General features: G+C 43.7%; 1 protein-coding gene across 2 annotated transcripts in view; it reads right to left on the reverse strand.

The window, feature by feature from the left end:
• Positions 1-25,720, reverse strand: part of DENND1B (DENN domain containing 1B) — a 251,161-nt gene that overhangs the window by 149,204 nt on the left and 76,237 nt on the right. For both annotated transcript variants that reach the window (XM_066623653.1, XM_066623652.1), the window contains exon 5: positions 7,971-8,084. In XM_066623653.1, coding sequence (XP_066479750.1) covers positions 7,971-8,084 — 114 coding nt within the window. The remainder of the gene's footprint in view (positions 1-7,970; positions 8,085-25,720) is intronic.

Raw genomic sequence — 25,720 nt, forward strand, 5'->3', positions numbered from 1 at the left:
CTTCCCAGTTTTGATCCACCCTCTTCCCTTCCCCTGTGTCTGCCCCATTCAAAGTGGTGGGCAGAGCTGCAGCAGGTGACAACTACATGGTGGGGAAAGCCCTCCTGCTCACTCTGACCCTCTTACCCCTACTGTTTGGTGTGCATTTGGCCTCAGAACCCAGAAGTAAATGGCAGTGATGTCATCACCACTTACTTCCAGGCTCCAAGGGTGTCACAGCAGCAGTAAATTTGGGAACTGCTGCCCTATAAAATTGCATCATTTTTTAAAATGATGCCTTTAAGACCAACAGGCAGCCTATCCGAGTAATGGGCTGGTTGGCTGCTTCTGTCCAAAGCCTGTCCAAGCTGGAAAGAGCTGCTGGATGAAGTACTGTGAGAGGCAGAGAGGGAAGGAAGATGAACCAGGGTGAATGCACACAGTGTGCTTCAAAGATCAGCACAGGCAGCCAGGAAGGAAGGAAGGAAGAAATGAAGGGATTTAAAAATATATATTTTTGATCTGCAGTTTGTTAAATCCGTGGATGCCATGGGCCTACTGGAATTTGATTCTTACCTTTTTATGTTTTGCAGCAGTTCCTCAATTTAGGATAATGTACTTTCATGTTATATGTACAATGATATGTTACAGGATTTTTTTTAATGTTACTAATTACTTTCACAAATGATAACTTTGTTTTAACTGGATTTTAAAGTTTATGTTATTGTCTAATAATGAATTCATAAGAAATCTTAAACATTCAATATTAAACATTAAAAATGTTGAAAGGAAGTTAGTTAGGACTGAATAAGGGTGAATAAAGTGGAACTTAATGCAGACAAGATGGAGAGTTTCCATCATCTTTGAGCTCTGTGTATCTAGATACCTGTTGCTGCCATTCGTTTTACCTTCCATTTCTACAGATTGTACAGTGTTTAATTTTATTGTTGTTTCAGAATGTTTATAGTTCCCTGAAAGCCTTTATGGAGAAAAACTTGGCATATACATTTAAGAATGAATAAAGATGAATACCATGACAACTTGAATTTAGTCTACCTGAATCTTTTTATCTAACTGTCATCTATAATTACCCACTGCTTTCAGATTATATGCAATTTGCTTTTCAATTTATTTCCCTATCTGCAATCATCACCTCTTTGGAGTCCATCTATAACTTATTAACTATTCAATATTTTTTAAAAACCAGAGGGCAGACCTGCAGCCTGGAAAAATACTCCTTACACTCATGTTGTGTTTTACCTCATCCTTAAGAGTAAAAGATGAATGTGTTCCCAACCAATACATACAGTTTTAAAAAACAGCTGGCCTGGAAAATATTTAATACTGCACTATAAATTTGAAATTGTTACAAATGAAGAAATAAGGGCAGTGGTCTTATGAAGCTTGCTGGAAAATTATAGCTTGTCTCTTTTAATTTCATAAGTTACTTCTGCAAAGTAGCAGACAAAAACATAAGTATCTGAGGGCGCAATCCTAACCCCTTAAGTCAGTGGTTCTCGAACTTTTCCGGCTCACGCCTCCCCTGATCCTTGTAGCCATTGGCCACGGCTCCCTATTACAACACCTCACCTCAGTTACCCCCAAAATGGGGATGAAGGTGTTATAATTATACACTAGAAACAAGGCTGCCAGCACTCTGAGGCTACAATCCTAACCACACTTACCTGAGAGTAAGCCCCACTGAACAAAATAGGACTTACTTCTGAGTAGACCTGGTTAGGATTGTTCCCTGAGTTTGATAGCAGTACACCTGGAGGGATTTGGAAAGGGAGGGGGGAAGTGATGAATCTGCTGGGGGAGGGGAAGACTTTGTTCTGTGTGTATCTGCTAATTGCAAACTGATGCAAACTGAGACCTAGCATCTGAGTGGCTGGAATCCTAACCCCACTTTCCTGGGAGAAAGTCCCATTGAACACAATAGGACTTACTTCTGAGTAGATCTAGCTAGGAATGTGCCTTTTGTCCTATAATAGCAGCCAACACAGTACCCCCCCCCAAAAGGAGGCAGCAGGAAAAGGGGGAATGGCTAAAATTAAATGGGGATTTAAATTTTTAATCAATTTTGGAGACAAAGCCATCAAGAGAAGCTTTTTTTGGGGGGAAGGGGGGAAAAGAAAGGTGAAGACCCTGGGTTAAGCTGACACAGACCCCCAAGCCTATGTAGGTCTACTCAGAAGTAAGCCCCATTTGAGCCAATGGGGCTTACTCCCAAGAAAGTGTGGAAAGGATTGCAGCCACACCCAACAAGATTACAACTCACCCCAAAGTAGATGGGGGCTGCTCACACACATACACCCAGCATGCAGATGCCACCCTTGCTCCCCCAGGCAAGACAGAGGGGTACAAGCTGGGGCATTTGGCCTCTCCCCACTAGTAGCAGAGGAAAGCTTTGCACTGCCTGTACTTACTCTTCCCTCCCAGTTTGAAGCCTGCCAGGAGCGCCCCTGTGCTGATGAGATGCAGCATCTCCGCACTCATCTCTTCTCCAGCCTTGACCAATCCCAGGATGCCCAGGGCAAGAGGCACACTGGGAAATTTAGTCCTTGTGGCAAGGTTGCACATGGAGAGAGCTCCATGATGAGATGCGGCACCTCTGCCTGCCCAGCCAGCCTTCTCTCCCACCTCCCCCCACCATGTTTCACACTGCCCCACCCACCTCACCTCACGCTGCTCCACCCACCTCGTTCTCAGCCTCAGAAAAGCAGCAAGTCAGGAGGCAGCCAGTGCAGCTCAGCAGCTGCTGGCCACCTCTCTGCCCAAGATCCCTGGTGACGCCCCTGGAGGTTAGCCATGCCTCACTAGCTAGGCTGGACGCACAGACTGAATACCTCATCCTTATGTCAGTACTTTCCAGCACTGGCATAGCGGTGCCAATGGAACATGTGCTGCATCCTGCAGTTGGGTGTTACTCACGGAGGCCTCCTCAAAGTAAGGGCATATTTGTTTCCTTACCTCAGAGCTGCATTGCCCTTATATCAGTGCTGGAAAGCACTAACATAAGGGGTTAGGACTGCACCTTAACTAAAGCAGGCAGACATACTGCCATAAAAACATAAGGAGGGTCCTGCCAGATCAACCAAAAAGTCTATCAAGTCAAGTATTCTATTTTCAACAGTAGTCATCTAGAGGCTATAGAAACTTAGAAGCAGAGAATGATGGTTACAGACCACCCCTATTGCTTGTTCTCAGTATCTTGTTTTAGAAGTATGCTATTCATGAACGTAAAGGTTCCATTTTGCCAACTGATGATAGACCACTTACTGTGGCCCTGAATATCTATGGTGAACTAAATTTTCAGCATGGTCCAATATAAGAAGTTGTGGTTGTGTTCCAGATAGCAAATTTCTCACCAATAACTGTGCAACTGAGTACTAAACCAGAATTGTGGGAAAATATACTGAGGGGTGGCGCCCTGGAGTACAAATTTTGTGTGGAAGGCTATCTGACAATTTCTTGTTCAGAATGTACTACCCATGTTTGTCCTGCTAGTCCCTCACTTTACCATTTGGATTAACTAGACTCAGTATCGCAGTGCTTGTTAAGCCACTTAGTCATCATGGTCTATATACCTGAAAATCTTTTTGTCTGGAAATGTCTTATGCCAAGACCAACACACCATTTTGTAATCTCATTTGAGAAATAAATGCTATGACTGAAGAAAAAGGGCAGCTCATGTAAATGCCTGAACTTTCAAATGAACGTACACAGGAGGAAGACAGATGCAAAATGAGACACTTCATGTCTAGTGACACGCCAAAATTCAAGATAAATTATTTAATATGTGCTTTTTTCCTTCAGTACCTTGCACTTTTGCCATGATAAATGTTAAATAGTACTTGTGGTTGACACAGGAGCAGAAGGGAACATCTTAGGGTTTAAGGGTCTGGTGCAAGAGGACATAGAGCAGACATTCAGTAGAGAAGCACAATGTCAAAGGTCTAGTGTCCATGCACCAGTCTACTGAGGGCTAGATGCAAGATTACACCAGACTGCTAGATTACACTAGATGCAAATTCAAACACAGCAAAACAGTGTTTGCCCTCAAACACAAAACTGATCTTTGCCCTCAGAGGCAAGCTGCCAACAGTGCTAACAGTTTACTTCCCCAGTTTACAATTGAAAGCAATGAGGCTCCTTTCCCAAGATGAGAGGGAAAGGATAAATCACCTCTATTCTACAGTGGTCCTGATCAGGAGATCCAAAGTTGCTACTAACAAAAACAAACAACAGGAGGGTAAAAATCACATCCGGTTTGGCCCTTTGAAAGGGATAGCAGAAAAATGAGCATATGATAAGGTTCTATAATGACTAGAACAGTGGCACTCAAACTGGTGAGTCACGACCCACCAGCTCATGTAACGATACCCTGTTCCCTTTAAGGGGTGGGGGCAGGGGGAAAGCAGTGAAGTGATCTCCAGGATTGCGCCCCTGCAGGGGAAGGGGGGCTATTTTTAACCTAAATATATGTGCTCTCAGGGTCCAGGGGGTGTGGGGAGCCCCACAGAGCGCTTGTAGGGCCCCCTGCGGCTTCTAAATGAAAGTTGCAAGCATGAGTAAACTGGAAGTGGAATTTCCTATTTCATTGCGCTTGCAACTTTCACTATTTAGAAGCTGTGCAGACCCCTGCAAGAGCTCCACGGGGCTCTCCACATCCCCTGGACCCTGGGGGCATGCATGTTTAAAAATAGCCCTCCTTCCCCCACAGGGGCATGATCCTGGGGATCACTTCACTGGCCCCACCCCCACCTCCACCCCCACCCCCACCATGATTTACCCCAGGAGTAAATCTCCCGGGAAGTTTCAGAACCACTGAACTAGAAGACAGAAGATACTGAAGCACTGCTAAATCAAGTAGTAAGGCTAGAGGAGTAAAGAATTTAGAGGCTATTGCTTAAGGTTGGAGACAGAACATCTCATGGGGACCAGGGGTCAAGGACTACATGGAATACCTAGGAGATAGAATGACAGCAGTTGTCTTCTGCTGCTCCAGCACAACACTGAGCATCCAATAGGACTGCATCCTCCCTAAACAACTGCCTCATTTAAGAAGAGGAATTAGAAGTAAAAACAGTAGCAGCAATTAATAAGGCAAACAGAGTTAAGAATAAAATAAGAGGGCCAGGAACTTATGTTAGTGATAAAAAATTTTTTAGATAACAATAACTATTACTATTGGCCTACTAAAAAAAAATACACTGCTAAAAATACTTAAGGCAATTATAAACTAGGCATTGTCAATCTCTTGCCTATAAAGTTGCCAGGAGTCAGACACAACTGAATGAATAAACCTACCTCTCTCTCAGAATACCATAAAAAAATTCCCTGTGTAACAATCATCTCTATGTAGCACGGCGCTCCATACCCTGTCACACGGGCTGGATCCAGTGCACTGCTGAATCCGTCCTCTGGGTAAGCAGAACATCCATTCCACTGGGGAGCCTCCCAAGCATACCACCTATCTCCCCAAAACTGCATGCCAGCCAGCCTCTTCCAGGGTCCGTCATTCCAGCAGGCTTTTTGCCTGGATTTCTGGGCAGATGTGGCTGGTTTGCATACAGTTTGGGGGGGGGGGGTCAGTGGCACAGTAGAGAGGCTCGCATTCTGCTCTGGGAAAGCCTTTTTTGGAGTGTAGCAGCCTCCAATTTGGAGACTGCTACTATATAGGCTGCTCTAATATGTGCCTCTTGCAAAAGCTTTTAATCAATTGCCCTGGATATGCTCTACTCCCTTATAACTAGACGTGCTCTCCTCCTTTATAACTGAACTTCATAAGCCTGCTCCCTTCTTGCCCCACCTATTCCCTGCCTCTTAGTGTCACTGGCTAGAACACCTGCTTCCTCTGCTTGTGCATACTTGTGTATGACCATCACTAGCTCAAGTCTCCAAGAACAGTTTCCATTCTCCTTCCTATTCATATGCAAGGCAGGTTATTCAAACGTTTGTTTTCAGCTGCTTTTACAGGCAGCCAGCCTCTCCTTTAAAGTGGCAAAATGTTTCTTTCATTTGGCTTTTAATTAAGCAGTTTATTGTGGTCATGCTGTTTATGTTTTAATATCTATTTTAGAGCAAACTGATGACAAGGTAACATTCACTGTGAAAATCCACAGTTGTAATAACATTTTTAATCACCTTGGCCTGTGGTGTTTTGTTGTTTATAGCACTTCTGTTTACCATTAAGTGATCACCTTATTCTGGTACAGTTGAACCATACCAGCAAATGAGTCACTTCCTACAGTTCCAAGCTCATAAAAAAACCCTACTGCTCCATTATATAGTTCTTGTTGAATAGCAGCACTAAGGGCCTTCTGGGTTTTGCTTTTTGTTTTGTTTTTTTTAACAATAAACACGCAGTTGTTACCTATTTATTGTGGGTTTTCTAGACATCTTTTCCCAATGGGATGATGAATATCTCTCTCTCTCTCTCTGGCTCCCTTCAAGTGGGTGCAATACTACAACTTCATTGTTTCAGCGTACAACAGGATCTCACAACCGAAGTGCTACTTGCAGCAGGAATAGATGCAATACCAGCTCCTTGTGAGGCACAGTTAAGAGATCAAAAATGTGGAAAACCGAACTCACCTTGACCAGGACTTGGACCATTTTGACACACTGGATTTCCACCATATCTTTTCTCCTGGTAAGAGGAAGGGTGCATTCCCAAGACTGGATCCAAATCTCTTAAGTGTAGTTAACAAGGAGCCAGTGGAACATCTGCACCAATCCATAGCAGCCCTTCTGTTGTGGCATGTTGTGTGTTTTTACAATCCTAGAACACCACAGTGCTTCACTGGGTAAAGATGGAGCCAGGATCTGCAGCACCCCATTAAGAAAAGGTATCTAAATAACCTTACAATCAATTAGTAGCAACCATGCCATTCTAGAACAATAATCTCTGAACCGCAAGACCGCTGAGCAATGAAAAAGCCTTCCTTGCTTGGCGCTTACCATTCCATGCCTCAGCCTCTTAGCTTTTAAGCTGATCTCCTCACAAACCTGCACCGGGCAGCCACTTCCACTGCTCATCACCTCAGCACGCTCTGAGCCCCAATTTTTGGTAGACACAGTTGCCCGGAGTGGGTTTTGGAGACTGGCTTAAAAATAAGAGGTTGTATTGCGGAATGGTAAGGGCCACACCAGGAAGGGGTTTTGATAACGCCAGATCTGGCCCGCGGGCCATAGTTTGGAGCCTGCTGTTCTAGAACAATGAATCATGTAGCAAATGGACAATGACGTGGGGCAAGGGAGGGCAAAAGGCCAGAATCCAAAAGGCCAGAATCCATTGTTCTAGAACAATGAATCATGTAACAAATGGACAATGACATGGGGCAAGGGAGGGCAAAAGGCCAGAATCCAAGGGAGGGCAAAAGGTCAGAAATGTCTTCCTGAAGACATTTTATAGAATATCATTTGAACTCTGTTTAGCTTGGCCACAAGAATGCCACAATACAAACACAGATCAAATTCACTTGGATTCAAGATATGTACAATTCAAGGGTATAACACGAGCATGAATGAGACTAAGAAGAAAATTTTCCACACACTAATATATACTTTGTTACAATGTTCTCTTTCCTTAGGGTTAGTAAAAAGCAGATTTTCTACTAATTAGCACTAGAACTTAATTTCATTACTTCATCTGCAACTCCTGTGTCAATTTTTGTTCTTTAAAAAATGAAGTTATACAAATACTTGTATAACCTTCCAGGTCAGACAAACTATGGAATACTTGCAAAGCACCTCCTTAAAGCGTCTTCCCTTCTGAAGAAAACAAACAAAAAAGCAAAACTAAACAAAAAAGTTTATAACTGTCAAAAGCTGATGATAGGATGGCATCAAACTAATACATATCAGAGACTTTCAGTTTAGTAGAAAGCCTGATTTTAATACATATCAATAATTATCAATAATTACCAAAGAATGATATTCCACAAAATATGGAAAGTTCCAATTTATTATATATAGCTACCCACCTTAAAATGCAGAGGCATACTTTTCCTCCTGAAGATAACCGGCAAAATCCAAACCTTTGTTTGCTTTCAATGTCAGTAAGCACAAACGTAAAGTGCTGTCCGACTTGGGTCACTCTAGAAACAAATAAAATGTGTTAAGGGAGATTTAAAAAAAAAAGGAAAGCATATGCTTAAAGTCCATTGATATACACTTAACATTAGGAAAAATGGCAATAGGTTGGGGCATCATTTTTCAATATGGAAAAGAACAAACCTTTCACAGATCTCCTAATCAAATCAGGCAAGATGAAAGTTTATAAATAGTCACGGAAAAAGCTTATCAACTTCAATCAGCCTGAAAGTGCGATCTAACTACTATAGGTATTGTATTGGCAACCTTCAGTCTCGAAAGACTATGGTATCGCGCTCTGAAAGGTGGTTCTGGCACAGCGTCTAGTGTGGCTAAAAAGGCCAATCCGGGAGTGACAATCCCTTCCACACCGGGAGCAAGTGCAGTCTGTCCCTGGTCTGTCTCCCTGGCTATGGGCCTTCCTTCTTTGCCTCTTAGCCTCAGACTGTTGGCAAAGTGTCTCTTCAAACTGGGAAAGGCCATGCTGCACAGCCTGCCTCCAAGCGGGCCGCTCAGAGGCCAGGGTTTCCCACTTGTTGAGGTCCATCCCTAAGGCCTTCAGATCCCTCTTGCAGATGTCCTTGTATCGCAGCTGTGGTCTACCTGTAGGGCGCTTTCCTTGCACGAGTTCTCCATAGAGGAGATCCTTTGGGATCCGGCCATCATCCATTCTCACGACATGACCAAGCCAACGCAGGCGTCTCTGTTTCAGCAGTGAATACATGCTAGGGATTCCAGCACGTTCCAGGACTGTGTTGTTTGGAACTTTGTCCTGCCAGGTGATGCCGAGGATGCGTTGGAGGCAGCGCATGTGGAAAGCGCTCAGTTTCCTCTCCTGTTGTGAGTGAAGAGTCCATGACTCGCTGCAGTACAGAAGTGTACTCAGGACGCAAGCTCTGTAGACCTGGATCTTGGTATGTTCCGTCAGCTTCTTGTTGGACCAGACTCTCTTTGTGAGTCTGGAAAACGTGGTAGCTGCTTTACCGATGCGCTTGTTTAGCTCGGTATCGAGAGAATGAGTGTCGGAGATCGTTGAGCCAAGGTACACAAAGTCATGGACAACCTCCAGTTCATGCTCAGAGATTGTAATGCAGGGAAGTGAGTCCACATCCTGAACCATGACCTGTGTTTTCTTCAGGCTGATTGTCAGTCCAAAATCTTGGCAGGCCTTGCTAAAACGATCCATGAGCTGCTGGAGATCTTTGGCAGAGTGGGTAGTGACAGCTGCATCGTCGGCAAAGAGGAAGTCACGCAGACATTTCAGCTGGACTTTGGATTTTGCTCTCAGTCTGGAGAGGTTGAAGAGCTTTCCGTCTGATCTGGTCCGGAGATAGATGCCTTCTGTTGCAGTTCCAAAGGCCTGCTTCAGCAGGACAGCGAAGAAAATCCCAAACAAGGTTGGTGCAAGAACACAGCCCTGCTTCACTCCGCTTCGGATGTCAAAAGGGTCTGATGTGGAGCCATCGAAGACAACAGTGCCCTTCATGTCCTTGTGGAAAGATCTGATGATGCTGAGGAGCCTGGGTGGACATCCGATCTTGGGGAGAATCTTGAAGAGGCCGTCTCTGCTGACCAGGTCGAAAGCCTTTGTGAGATCTATGAAGGCTATAAAGAGTGGCTGTCGTTGTTCCCTGCATTTCTCCTGCAGTTGTCTAAGGGAGAATACCATATCAGTGGTGGACCTGTTGGCTCGGAATCCACACTGCGATTCTGGATAGACGCTCTCTGCAAGTACCTGGAGCCTCTTTAGTACAACTCGGGCAAACAGCTTTCCTACAATGCTAAGGAGAGAGATGCCGCGGTAGTTGTTGCAGTCACCCCTGTCACCTTTGTTCTTGTACAGCGTGATGATGTTTGCATCCCTCATGTCTTGAGGTACTCCACCTTCTCTCCAGTAGAGACAGAGGATTTCATGCAGCTCAGTGACGATGATCTCTTTGCAGCATTTTAGGACTTCAGCAGGGATGCTGTCTTTTCCAGGTGCCTTGCCAAAGGCAAGGGAGTCCAGGGCCACGTGAAGTTCTTCTAGGGTTGGTTCACTGTCAAGCTCTTCCAGCACAGGCAGGCACTCAATGTTGTTCAGTGCTTCTTCGGTGACTACATTTTCTCTGGAATATAGCTCAGAGTAGTGCTGCACCCAGCGTTCCATCTGCTGCGCCCGATCCTGGATGACCTCGCCTGTGGCAGACTTCAGACGGGCAATTTTCCTCTGTGTTGGACCTAGGGCCTGCTTGATACCATCATACATCCCCTTGATGTTGCCCGTGTCAGCTGCTATCTGTATCTTGGAACAGAGCTGGAGCCAGTAGTCATTAGCACATCTCCTGGCAGTCTGTTGGACTTTGCTGCGAGCAGTTCGGAGGACCTGCAGGTTGCGCTCACTGGGACAGGCCTTGTATGCTGCTTGAGCTCTCCTCTTTTCCTCAATGACTGGTGTCAACTCCTCAGAGTGGGCTTCAAACCAGTCTGCCGCCTTGTTGGTCTTCTTGCCGAATATGGACAAGACGGTGTTGTAAACGGTATTCTTGAAATGTTCCCATCTGTTGGATGTGTTTGCGTCGGCCGGGCCTGGAAGAGATTCCTCAAGCGCTTGTGCAAATTCCTCCACTTTTCTCTGATCCTGAGTCTTGCTGGTATCAATGCGAGGTCTTCCTTCCTTTTTTGTGTGATACAGTCGCTTTGTTTGCAGTTTCACTCTGCTGCACACCAGGGAGTGGTCAGTGTCGCAGGCTGCACCATGATAACTGCGTGTGATCTTGATGCTGGGAAGGCTGGAGCGTCTGGTGAGGATCACGTCGAGCTGGTGCCAGTGCTTTGATCTTGGATGTCTCCAAGAGACTCTATGTTGGGGCTTTGTGTTGAAGAACGTGTTGCTGACACAGAGACCGTGATGACAGCAAAACTCTAGCAGGCGTTGGCCATTTTCGTTCATCCTCCCAGTGCCAAACTGACCTAAGCAAGTGGGCCATGAACTGTTATCAGCACCAACTCTAGCATTGAAATCGCCGAGGATGAACAATGGCTCTTTTACAGGGATTTTCTTGACAGTGGTGGCCAGGTCATCATAGAATTTGTCTTTGGCTTCTGCTGGAGACGACAGAGTCGGTGCATAAGCACTGATGAGAGTGACAGGTCCTGCTGATGACTGGAACTGCAGGGACAAAATTCTTTCACTTCCCACAGTAGGTGGGATGATGGATTTCAGCAGGGTATTTCTGACCGCAAAGCCAACACCATGTTCCCTGGTTTCGTTTGGTGGTTTTCCCTGCCAGAAAAATGAGAAATTTCTCTCCTTGACAGATCCGGAATCTGGCAGCCTAGTCTCTTGAAGGGCGATGATGTCCATCTGCAGTCTGCTCAGCTCCATGTCGATGACAGCTGTTTTGCGTGCGTCGTCTATTTCTTGCAGGTCTTGAAGACCACTATTTCTTCGCCTATTTCTTCTACTATAGGTAATTGTTCTGTTATTAGTCCTATGTTTCCATGGCACAAGTGGCAATTATGTGTAATCCCATTTCACTTCAAAAAGGTACTAGGCATAGGAATGGGCTCTGCCACTAAGAGATAAACTAAGGAAATAATTCTTGAATCCCTAGTCCATTTGGATGGTCAAAACTTTACATGTAGCCAGGAAATAAAATTGACTGCATTTTAAGATTTACCAAGGAGTACACAGATATTATTGCAGTCATGAATATCATTGCAGTGGGGACAGTAGGCCCCTACCTTACGATGGGCTCACAATGCAATTACAATAGCCTCACCATGGCAAAATAAGGCTCACTCTATGTTAGGTTACTATATGACGGGCTTATGACTGCCTCCAACAGAACCATGTGGGTGACAGATAAATCAATCAGCAACTACAAGCATTTGGCTGCATCTCATCCAATAGTAGTGTGTTTAACATTGTGGCTCTGTGTGTTTTTGGGAAAAAGCAACAGGATGACAATGCAAACTTAAGAAGCTCTAAAGTTGCATGTTTAACATAACAATGGCCCTACAGCAGTTATCTTTTAAATCACTCTTTAGAGAGGGAAATTGTTTAGTTCTAGGGCAGAAGTTGAGGTTTTAGAACAAATTATGAAAAACAACACATTATTGGATTCACACTGCGAAATTTCACAATATGATGGTGTCTCTGGAATATATTCCCATCATAAAGTAGTTCACGGCAGTATACAGTCACGTTCTGGCAACTCCTGTGATGCCGCTGGAACCAACCGCATTGGCTTCTGCCATTCCATTGGACAGTTTCAGCGATGTGGAGAGAGGGGATTTGCTGCATGGGTAACAGCCTATCCTCCATACCTTCTTTACCCAGGCTTCACGCACTGGAGAGGACACTCCAACTTCGCCATACAGCATCAGCACAACACGGGAAACAGTAGTTTACATTTGCTCCCAGTGTGGAAGGGATTGTCACTCCCGAATTGGCCTCTTCAGCCACACTAGACGCTTTTCCAGAACCACTTTTCAGAGTGCGATACCATAGTCTCCCGAGACTGAAGGGTGCCAATGATGAATGATTGTATATTGACCTGTTACAAGCATCTAGGAGCAGGAGACTCCTGAGATGCATTCTGCCACCCTTGTGGTGAGCTATTCAGGGCTGCAGAGAAGACTGAAGTATTTTTCTTTTTCTCCCAGGTTCTTGCAGTTTCACCTACGTGAGCAATGCATTAGTTTTCCCTGACATGGCTATCAATACTTTCAGGGTTTGGCCTTGTTCACCTGCCAGCCCAGATGCCCTCAAAGTATCTTCACTACCCAGCTCTCTGTCTGTCTACACATCCTGTAAGTTCTGCCAGTCCTTCCAAATTTTGGACCCATTCCAATAGGATGCAACCTCCAGCACTCTAGCCTCTTGACTACCTACCCCTCAGCACCAACAGCCCCTTCCTCCTATATTTGGCTAAGATTTGTGCTATTTAGGAACTAGAACTATTTAGCATGGAAATCCAACACAATACATTGAAATCTCAATTCTGATCTTATTCTAACTACTATATTATTAAACAGGATTAAAAAATGCAAAACGTTGTACAATTTACCTTACTTATAAACTAAAAGCAGAAGGATTAACTTCCCACATCCTATTCAGCAAGCACTACAGTTAAGATGAAAGTTGAAACCTGCTCTCCAAAGTGTAAGACTGATACCTCAGAACTTATCTTGTCTAATATTCACAGAAACTAAAGAAACAAAACATGCACAGGAGACTGATCAAGTTGATGTGTCTCTGGCTTCTTGGGACATAACATGAAGAATTACTGAGAGAATATGGGAAACTGTGGTTGCCTGCTTAGAATATACATTCCTTACTGTTATTTCTTTCATTAGCTTTCACTGCTATGTGTGTAATTGACTATTTATTTGAAGACTTTTTATCCCGGCTTTATCCAATCAAGGTGGCTTACAAAATTTAAGCAAAATAATAATTTAAAACTTTTAAAACATCAGGTAAAATAATTAACAGATGGATCAGATAAAAGCAATTACAATAACATTTAATTAAAAACACCAGTCCATCCCATCAGCTATCAAATGTCATCCTGAATAAAATGGTCTTACGGCTCTGTTAAAAGATGTCCAAGAAAGGAGCTGTTCTTAATTCCAAGCGGAGGGAACTCTACAACTGGGGCACTGCTACCAAGAAGACCTGATTCTCTCCATCATTCCCCACATCTCCATCAATGACAGTATGGTTAAAACGGCTCCCTCTGATGACCTCAGAGGACAGTTAATAGCAGCAGCAACAACAACAACTCGGTATTTATACACTGCCTTTCTGGTCATCGGATTACTCCCCTGACTTTATTCAAGGCGGTTTACATAGGCAGGCATTTCTAAATCCCTTAAGGGAATTTTTACAATCATAGAGGTTCTCTCTTTCAAGAACCAACAACATTTCAGAATGGATCTTCCTGGTTTGGTCTCACTTCTGGCCTCCAGTTCTCCCATGCAGGCTGACAAGCAGCTCCATCTCTCACACGGAGGGCAGCCAAGATGCTTCTTGCTCACACCAAGAGCAGGTGGAATCACTCAGCTGGGCTTGTCAGCTGCTTCAAGGTCTCAACAGTTCAGATTATACAAAAGAAGGTGGTCCCTCAAATACCCTGGTCCCAAGCCTCAAAGGGCCTTAAAATTCAAAACTAGCACCTTGAGTTGTGCCTAGAAATAAACCAGCAGCCAGTGTTGCAGCTGAAGCAACAGCTGAGCCAAACTAAACAGTCCCCACAACCACACGGTCAGCCACATTCTGCAATAATTGCAGTTTCCAGACAATCTTCAAAGGCAGTATTGTACAACACATTGCAGTAATCTAGTCTAATCTAGATGTTCTAGGCAGGGCATGGAACACCATGGCCAAGTCTGAACGTGGTAGTCTCAGATACGGTTGCAGCTATCAAATCAGCTGAAGCTGAGCAAAGGCTCCTCTCACCTCAACCACCTGGGAATCCAAGAGCAACTATGTATCCAGGAACTATGTATCTGTATGACTGCCAAGCAGCGGAGGCTGGGTGCCCACCCTGCACTAGCCTGGTGCTAACCAAGCACTGACGGGAGCTGGGCTAACGCCATAAGGCACGTTTGCAACAGTGTGCGGCAGCACGAATCCACGGTGCCAAGTCCAGGATTGGTCTCTAAATTGGGTTATTTATAATATCATAAGGTCAAAACTGTTTATCAAAATTGGCTCCTTTTCTCAACTGAATGAGCAAGAAGCAAACTAACATTTATGCTCATACTCCTTCACTTGTTTATATGCAATGCCTGACTTGTGTGTTTTTATGATTTTAGTAAAAATAATAAATCATTAAACACTGAACAATGCATACCAACAGTTCATTGATCAAACAGACAAATGGTTCTTTCAAGGTTATTACAATATATCATATGAATACATAAAATTTTAAATAAATATTTAAAAGAGGGGGAATGCACCTCAGACAATGAAACACTTCAGACACTTCAGATAGGGAGCATTTACACTGCTATGCTTATTATCAAGACCTAATATAAAGCTCTCTTTGATGCCAAACTGTAGAATTGCCTCCCCTTAGGTACAAAAATACACACTATCAGAATCAAATATAGCTGGTTTGCCCTTGGAGGAAGAATGCATTTTGCTGTAAATTTATATGAGCCTCTGTAATGGTTTAGGAATGTAGAGTCATTCAGATGACAGAGAGTTCTTACACAAAAGTTATGGGTGTCAATAAGCCATTAAATACCACTGCTTTAGTATGCTGCATTTATCGTACCACCATACAAGATAATTTTAAGAAAAGAATTAAGGTTACATCATAAATCAGTAGTTAATAGTTATTAGTTAGTTAGTTAGTTAACCTTTATTGGCATTATATCAGTAGTTAATATTTGTATGAGCATGACAAAAGTTTAGAAAATTATGAATGTATAGAGCAAATTATCATACGACGCAATCCTAACTGCGCCCTATGCTGGCTCAAGTCCCTTGGGTTGGCCTGCAAGGGTCACAAATGTGCCTTAAGGCACATTTGCGCCTCCTCGATGGGAAGCCAAGCCGGTGCTCTGAGAAGCACCGGCCTGTGGAGGCTGACATAAGCTTCCACGCCGGCTTCCCCCCAGCTCCAAGCGTTAGCTCGGATGAGCCAACACAAGTATGAAAGGTAGGCGTGAGGCTAGGAGGGCTGTGAAACATGGGGGGGGGGGAGGTGGGAGAGAAGGCTGGCTGGGCAGGCAGAGGTGCTGCATCTCATCATGGAGCTCTCTCCATGTGCAACCTTGCCACAAGGACTACATTTCCCAGTGTGCCCCTCACCCTGGGGATCCTGGGATTGGTCAAGGATGGAGGAGAGAAGGGTTCGGAGGTGCTGTATCTCAATCAGCACAGGGGCATTCCTGGCAGGCTTCAAAGCGGGAGGGAAGAGTAAGTCCTCCACTTGGGGAGCCCAGCCTGCTCTTAGTGTCCAAATGCCCCAAGCCTGCATTCCTCTGTCTTGCCTGGGGGAAGCAGGGGTGGCATCTGCATGCTGGGTGTATGTGTGTGAGCAGCCCCCATCTACTTTGGGGTGAGCTGTAATCTTGCTGGGTGTGGCTGCAATCCTTTCCACACTCTCCTGGGAGTAAGCCCCATTGACTCAAATGGGGCTTAATTCTGAGTAGACCTACATAGGCTTGGGATCTGTGTCAGCTTAACCAAGAACCAAGAAGCTCACCTTTCTCTTTTTCCTCCAAAAAAAGAGAAAAAAGTCACTCTTGATGGCTTTGTCTCCAAAAATTGATTAAAAATTTAAATCCCCATTCCTTTTTAGCCATTCCCCTTTTTCCTCCTGCCTCCTTTGGGGAGGGGGGTACTCTGATGGCTGCTATTGTAAGACAAAAGGCACATTCCTAGCTAGGTCTACTCGGAAGTAAGTCCTATTGTGTTCAATGGGACTTACTCCCAGGAAAGTGGGGTTAGGATTCCAGCCACATAGTCTCTAGGTCTCAGTTTGCATCAGTTTGCAATTAGCAGATACACACAGAACAAATCTTCCCCTCCCCCAGCAGATTCATCACTTCCCCCCTCCCTTTCCAAATCCCTCCAGGTGTACTGCTAACAAACTCAGGGCACAATCCTAACCAGGTCTACTCAAAAGTAAGTCCTATTTTGTTCAATGGGGCTTACTCTCAGGCAAGTGTGGTTAGGATTGCAGCCTCAGAGTGCTGGCAGCCTTGTTTCTAGTGTATAATTATAACACCTTCATTCCCATTTTGGGGGTAACTGAGGTGAGGTGTTGTAATGGGGAGCCGTGGCCAATGGCTACAAGGATCGGGGAGGCTGAGGTTGGTCAGTCTCTAGCCAGAGGGTGGCATAAGGAATACAACTAGGAAGTCCTAAGATTTTACGTAGGAAGGAGGCTTGAATCCGCTCTATCAAGTGGCCCACAGCATTGTGCCAAATTGGAATGCCATACAGAACTTGTGATATAATTTTAGCATTGAATAGTTATGCTTATATTTTAAATCCATTCTAGTGGAATAAGTATAGTGGGACTGTTGTAAAGAGTACCACCACTGCCTTCAGATTTTGGGAGACAATTTTGGTATTCCTGATGACAGTATTCACTGGGAATAAGTGTATACCTCCAGACTAAAGTACATTGATCTGATAATTCCTGTGGCTACTCTCAATGTTTAAAGCTGCAGGTTCCAACTTCAGGTTGCCTTGGAACCTTAAGAACTCTGGGGCTTTTCCTAGACTAGAATTTGGTAAACACAGTGAACATAGCCACAATTACATCTAGATCTTTACATTTCTTGTTGCTTCCCACCACAATAGTGTAATATTATGGAAACAGGGCATGGAACTTTGAGAAGCAGTGATTCTCAACTGCACAGACAAGAACACAGTCTAAGCCAGAGAACAGTTTTGGATCAACAGTTTTATTCCACTTGCATGTATACACTAGATTACTTGGAAACTAGAACGGTTTTTGTTACTTTTTAACTAAACAGGAGTATTAGAATTCAGCAAGAATGATGAAATTATACTGAATAATCTAAACAGTACAATGAGAATGAAAGAATTTGTAAATTAAAGTTTAAAAAGATTGATGAATTTTCCAGTCCCATACACGTCACAACAAATGTGTAAAAACTGATCATTTCTATCATCAGTGATACTGATATTCACACTTACATACAGCAACACCTGGACTTTCATCGCTTAGTTCTTTCAACCATTTTCAATTTAACCACATTTTAGCTTTCATCTATGTGCTTTCCTCTTTCATCTGATTTCATCCAACCATCCATATTCATTGATATCCTTAATGTGTATTTTTCTTCTGTTTACTTAGGATTTGCACACATTTGCATGTGCTGCATAGTATTTATGTTTTGGCCAGCCAAAATAAATTCACAAGCTAGATAAGGCTATGTTTTGTCATTTTTTAAAAAACTTTTGTCCATATTCTGGTCCCTAGCCAGAAAAAAGTGCAAGGTATTGCTGTATGTCTAAGAAGTGAGCAAAAACCTGTTTTCATATGTTCCCAAAATGCAGTTAGTGGAATTGCTAGCATTCACATGTAACTGGACATCATTAATGCATACATTATGCAAACACAAACAATGCAGCATATAAGCAACAAACAGATCTTTAGATCGTTTAAGGACTAATAATTTCAACTTTAATAGTAAAAATGTTTCACCCTATTCCTAGCTAGCTATCTTGAGGGCTGTGAAAAGCCTGAAGATATGAGACCAAATTCTGATTCCCAGAGATACTGAAGCGATTGTTGAAAAGCCATCCACGCTCAATATAAACACTCACAATGTCTTGCCTTCAATGTGATTTTTGTGTGGCAAATTAGTAATTCATTGTGGATGGAAAAGTACAGAATCATATTCCTAAAGATCACTAGAACAGTGCTTCTCAAACATTTTAGCACCGGGACCCACTTTTTATAATGACAATCTCTCAGGACCCACCAGAAATGTCAGTAGCCTTGTAGTGCTGTCATGGCCAGAAGTGACATCATCAAGCAGAAAAATGCTTAACACCTACCATACAACAAATTCAAATCTAATTAAATACATTAAAAGTTTACAATAAGCATGTTTAAAAATTTATTTAAAATAAAGAACTCTACTAACTCTCCCAAGCAGTTGCTTTTCTGTTTAAAAAAAATGTATTAAACATAAAATGCACACTGCAATTAAATGAATGGTGATCCACCTGAAATTGGCTCGTGACCCACCTGGTGGGTCCCAACCCACAGTTTCAGAAACACTGCACTAGAATATATGCAAAGGGAGAAATCTACCATCTATATACAATCTATTCTGTGTCTGAATAATGTTTTATTTAAATAGTGTGATACAACTCCATCTATGCAACTCTTCATTAAATATAATTTATGTATTTAATTATATAGGACGTCACCTCATTTCATTTAAGTGTTTCTAAAACAAAGATTTCTTTACATCTTCGACATCTTCTTTACATCGGCTAACCCAATGCTCTTAGAAACTGAAATTTACTCCATACAGGACACAATGTATCCTTCACTGTCCGGTGGACGTTTTAGCTCAGTTTACATAAGCTTTTGAGTAAATTGCTTGAGATTTTGCAAGTGTTCTGGTTTTTAAAAACACAATCATATAGGCATGATGCACAATTTAGAACATCAATACCTTTTTTGGTTTGCAACAGAAAATGATGCAGCAATTGTTTTGTTGCAAAAAAAAGAAATTTTCAATGTGCAAAAGAAAATTCTTTTTAATAGAAAAAAATAATTAACCGCATACCAGCAAACAGATACTTCCTCCATTTGCCTGCAACTATATATATTCCTGTAAAACTTTTGCCATATACTCTCATACAAATCCCTGCACAGTATTGTCCTTGGCTATCATTACTCAGCAGTTCAAATAATCATTTATTGATATTTAATTAATTCCTAACCACTGGATGGCAGCAAGAGAGCCTCATGTGCTTTCATATTTCTGTAGTTTTCTTCTGCCACACCTTCAGTAGCAAATGTTAGATTCTGTGGCATACAGACAAAACTTACATTATACATAACATAAATGGCTTATCTATTTCAATACTACAGTTACATCCTATGTGCTCTTACTTGTAAGTAAACCACCCAAAACTCAGTATGATTTACATTAAAGTAAAATAAATTGGGTTGGGCTGCACCATGCTATGTCAATAGGAGGCATAGGCTAGTTAGCAATATTTGCTAATGAGAGAGAAACTGCACTTCATTGTTTATTGAACAATCATTGTTTATTGAACAACTAAGGGCACAATCCTAACCCCTTATGTCAGTGCTTTCCAGCACTGACATAAGGGCAATGAAACTCCGAGGGAAGGGAACAAATATGAGGAGGCCTCTGTGAGTGCCACCCAACTGCAGGATGCAGCACATGTCCCATTGGTACCGCTATGCCAGTGCTGGAAACCACTGACATAAGGGGTTAGGATTGTGCCCTAAAGCAAATAATCAAAATACAGTGCAATTCTATCTTGCACTGGAACAGGCAAGCCAGGAGGCCTGCGCTATATCCAACACAAGACAGTGCTCCAAAGTAGCTCAGTCAGAGGCAAGGGGAAACTCTTCCCCTTACCCCCAGTTAAGCTACCACAGCCCCAATGGGTCTCCTTGGACTTACACCACCTCCAGAAGTGGCATGAGTCCGAGGAGAGCGGAGCAGCTTACAGCCCCTCCATGCTGCTCAGGGAGCAGGGTTGGGATCCAGCTGGATCCCAGCCCGACTCCCTCTCCGCACCAGCCCACCCTTCTCCACCCCTGAATACCTCCTTCCCGTCTCCTCCCTGCCCTCCCCAGACCCCTGCATCGGCCAAGCTCAACCAATGCAAGCTACCTGGGGCAAGCCGCCACGGAGGCTGGATGCAGCCTCCATGCTCCACCACATCTCCATGCGCTGGTGCGGTATGCTCCTGAAGAGGCGCAAACGTGCTTTAAGGCATGTAGCAACCCTCCTGGGCCGGTAAAAGGGACTTGCACAAGCCCAAGGATGCTTTAGGATTGCGCCATTAAATTCTTACATAATTGTGATATCTAAATTCCAGTACCTTTTTGCCTTAGCCTCTCCTCTTGGGTCCAAACACTCACCAAGGCCTCTGCAGAAGGACTGAACTGTTAGGCCTTGCACTCAAATTTTGGCCTGTCCCTTAAAGGCACAATACATAACAGCACCTAAGGCTGCAATCCTAACCACACTTTCCTGAGAGTAAGTCCCACTGAACAAAAGAGAACTTACTTCTGAGTAGACCTGGTTAGGATTATACCCTTAATCAGTCAAGCACCAAGTTACCACACACAGTTAACTTCAGCAAGGTAGTTCTGGGGCAGCCCAGTGCTAATCTGTGCTGGAACAGGTAGGCCAGCAAGCCTGCACTGTATCCAACACAAGGTCATGGCTGGCTGCAGTGCAAATAGGAGCAGGGGGAATCAGCTGCCCCAATGGGGCTACTTGGATCTGTAGCACTAAAACAAGTGCCGCAAATCCAAGCAGGCCAGTATAAGGCCAGGCTGCTCAGGAGGGGATTAGGATCAGGCATAAGTGCTGGATCCTGGCACCACCCACTTCCCGGGCCCAGTCCACCACTATCCCACCCACCACCCATCTTCCCCAGCACGCCCCCATTTTGCCCTTCTCCTGCCCTCCCCAGACGCCCATGCCAGCCGCATGTCAGTGGCATGAACTTATCTTCAGCTTGCATTGAAAGCCAGATTTGGCCTCCGGAGCTGGCGCATGTTTGCATGCCGGCCCACCAGCTCCTGAGTCAATGCAGACATGGCTTACGGCATGTTTGCAACACCTCTGGGCAAGCACAAGGGATTTGCAACGACCTAACTGGGGGTTAGGATTGCAGTTAATCAGTTGTAAAACACAGAGACTCATGTGGCAACTTAAAGACTAACATATATATTGTGGCAAAAAATTTTAGGATCTAGAGCAGGGTTGTCAAGAGCAGGGTTATAAGGCCCACGGCTGGACACAGCCCATGGAAGCTCTTTATCTGGTTCATGTGATACTTGGACTTTCCCAGAACTGCCCTTTCACCACTGCTTCTGCTAAGACTCTGGGACAAAGAGGGGGAAGGATGGCTCAGAAGGCAAGGAACACTACAGCGGAAGGGAAGATCAAGAGGGAAAGAAAGAAAGACACTATCAAAGTGCAGGGAGAGCTCAATTACCATGCAGGTTGACCTTTCAGCCATTCCACTTTTACCAAGACACAATTTTGCAGAGTACTTTTCAGTTGCTGAACTGCAATCTCATGCCTCCGCAGAAGCGGCTCAGTTGAAAGGGTGGCCCGCATAATAATTGGGCTCTCCCATATCTTGGAAATATGATCAAGATTTGCACATTTTCTCTTTTGTCATTTGCAGTTAATGAGTTTCTACAAGAGAACAAACTGCTTATTTCTGACCATCGTCTGCTTAATGACATCGCTTCCTACTTAATGATGTCACTTCCAGCCCTCAGCAGGCGTTATGAATGCTATTTGTTCTGCTTTGTGAAATGACTTTGACACCCCTGCTCTAGAGCTCACTTTACCAGACATATATAGAGTTATCCTCAGTTAGGGTAACACTAAGGATAACACTTTGAGTATGTGATTAAGTGGGATTTAGATCACAAATGCTTATACAGGTTGGGCACCCTTATCCAAAGTGCTTGGGACTAGAAGTGTTCTGGGTATTGGATTTTTCATATACATAATGAGGAATCTTGGGGATGGGACCTCTAAGTCTAAACACAAAATTCATTTGTTTCATATACCCCTTATACACATAACTAGATGGTAATTTTATACAATATTTTTTAATAATTTGTGCATAAAACAAGGTTTGTGCATGTACAGTTTGTGATTTTATTTTTATAGGCAAAAAAGAAAAAAGTCACGTTAGCACTCAAAAAAGTTCCATATTTTGGAATATTCCACATATCAGAATTCCAGATAAGTGGTGCCCAATCTGTACCATGATAAATAAGCTATGATGCCACAAGACTATGTATTCACCCAAATACAGTATAAGAAATCATAATAATCTGTTTTTGTTCCATTTTCACTATGACCTAATTTTCTGCTGAAAACTCTCTCAAAGAATCTCTCCATTCTTTGATTCATATTACCTTGTTTTCCAGCATAAATCAAATCTTGCTAGATGCTGTATATGAAAGAGCCAGTACATGTAACTGCCTGACATTTACTCTGACATGTACTCTGCCTGACAGAGCCCTATACTGCTCTGGGCCAGGTTATCTTAGAGATCGCCTACTTCCGCACAATCCGGCTCATCCTCTCAGGTCATCAGAGAAGGCCTTTTTACAAGTGCCGCCGCCCAAGGAGGTTCGTGGGGCGGCGGCAAGAAATAGGGCCTTCTCAGTAGTGGCACCAATGTTATGGAACTCCCTTCCCCTTGACTTGAGAATGGCTCCCTCTCTTGAGACCTTTCGGCGAGGCCTGAAGACCTTATTGTTTAACCAAGCCTTCTGACTTTATGGTCTTTTTAACATCTTTTATACATCTTTTAGTTGCTTTTTTACAGGCCCGATTCCTCTAAGAACTGCTGTTTTATGCTCTTTTATTCTAACTTTTATCTGACTACTGTTTTTATGGGTTCTGCTAATGTGTTTTTTAATATGTTTTTATCTGTTTGTGAAATTATGTTTTAATCTGTTTTATATGTTGTTAGCCGCCCTGGGTCCCTTTGGGGAGAAGGGCGGGATAAAAATAAAGTTTTATTATTATTATTATTATTATTATTTAACCATGATTAAGAGTTAGAAGATAAACAGCTCCTAAACTATGGTCCCCTTTCCTTCCTTCTTACTCTTGAATTTCTCCCACCATTCTTTTAACTATGATTAAGATTATCTTCTGAACAAATTTTAGTCATGTTAATACAAAGCAATTCCTGGGTACTAGAATTAGAAAATCATAGTTTCAATGGTTAGTATTAACTATAGTAAAGATATCTAGGTTTTAAATCTGCATCTGCATGACTGAATACAATCTGGTGTATTCGAGTTACAGGATCAGTATTTGGAAGCCTTCTGAACAAAGAAGACAAATTGTTCTGTTACCTAGAGGCATGTGAATTCACTAACAAGATAGCCAACTGACATAAATGCCCAAAATGAGCAGCAGAAAATCCCAATTAATTACCTAAAAGTTGCAGCCCTACTGTAGAGATGTTAAACACAGTAAGAATCATACAATATCCTTAAACTACCCCTTAAAGCACCTCTGTGCAAGTGTATTCTTATGATGCAGTCCAGTAGGAAATACTCAGCACAATTGCCACTGACATAAACAATACCTACACAAGAACCCAGCTGAACTTTTTGTAGCACTCCAGTTCAGCTGGGCTTGGCCAGGAGAGATTCCTAGTGGATTTGGATGCTGAAATGAAACTGATGCTTTTCAAAATACAATTTAAAAAGGGATTTCAGAAACAAAATTATGTCCAGTATTGAGCTGGACTATAAAACCACTTTTATAAGGCAAGCAAATTTTATCTATTTGCCAAAAACATATTATAACTCAGTTGGAAGGAGCTGAGAAACAAAATCTAGTTATAAGTAGTATCTTTTGATAATACAGTATTAGCAATTTACAGAGCTTGTGTCCTGAGTACACTTCTGTACTGCAGCATGGACTCTTCGCTCACAACAGGAGAGGAAACTGAACGCTTTCCACATGTGCTGCCTCCGACGCATTCTTGGCATCACCTGGCAGGACAAAGTTCCAAACAACACAGTCCTGGAACGAGCTAGAATCCCTAGCATGTATGCACTGCTGAAACAGAGACGCCTGCGTTGGCTCGGTCATGTCGTGAGAATGGATGATGGCGGATCCCAAAGGATCTCCTCTATGGAGAACTCGTGCAAGGAAAGCGCCCTACAGGCAGACCACAGCTGCGATACAAGGACATCTGCAAGAGGGATCTGAAGGCCTTAGGAGTGGACCTCAACAAGTGGGAAACCCTGGCCTCTGAGCAGCCCGCTTGGAGGCAGGCTGTGCAGCATGGCCTCTCCCAGTTTGAAGAGACACTTGGCCAACAGACTGAGGCAAAGAAGGAAGGCCCGTAGCCAGGGAGACAGACCAGGGACAGACTGCACTTGCTCCCAGTGTGGAAGGGATTGTCACTCCCAAATTGGCCTTTTCAGCCACACTAGACGCTGTTCCAGAACCACCTTTCAGAGCGTGATACCATAGTCTTTCGAGGCTGAAGGTTGCCAACACCAGCAATTTACAGTGCAATCTATGCTAATTCAGAAGTCAGTCTCACTGTAATCAACTGATGTTACTCCCAAGTTAGTGTGCAAAGAATTGCAACCTGTTTCTGTTTTTCCACTTACATTGACATGATTACAAGTTCAACACTAGCAGAGTGCTTCATTTCTTAATGTTTCTGGAGTTAGCAGCTCATATCTTAAGGTTCCTATCCTCCAGAGGAAGTACACCATAGGAGACAATCCACTGATCCTATACATTACTTCAGTCCCACAAAAATCAACGGGATATGATTCTAAATTAGAGGTTCACAACCTGGGACTGGTGATCCCCTCCTCCACCTGGGCAACCAGAATCATTAACTGTTCCCTTAAAGAAAGTGGCCGACCAGTGGTGATGGTGACGGCACTTCCTGTATCACACCTCCGTGAAAAAGGTGTATCTGGGGGGTAACACCGGCCTCCTAAAGGGTTGTGGGCACGGCCCCCTCTGCAGGCCTCCCCACTGCTCAGAATGGCTCACTGATGTGATTGCAACCCACTTTGGTTTTGGTCAGGTGGGCACCACCTGCCTGCATCCTCTGAATGTTGGTGCTACCTCCAGGTACTTAAAAAAACCATTTTTCATGGCTCATTCCAGGAAGTGTCATTGCCACCATCCCCCCATCCCAGAAAAACTTACAATGGTCCCAACCTTTGCGTAAAGGTTGGGAACCATTGTTCTAAGTCGGGGTCTCCAAACCCCGGCCCGGGGGCCAGATGCGGCCCGCAGCAAATCTCTTTCCGGCCCGTGGCCAACCTCTTGCTCCCTGAAAGCATCTGGGCCACTCAACTGAACATGACCAGAACTGTGCTCTGATTGTGTCTGAAGGGTGTTCTGAGGGCCA

The sequence above is a fragment of the Tiliqua scincoides genome, chromosome 4, assembly GCF_035046505.1.
Source record: "Tiliqua scincoides isolate rTilSci1 chromosome 4, rTilSci1.hap2, whole genome shotgun sequence".
NCBI classification, from domain to species: domain Eukaryota; kingdom Metazoa; phylum Chordata; class Lepidosauria; order Squamata; family Scincidae; genus Tiliqua; species Tiliqua scincoides.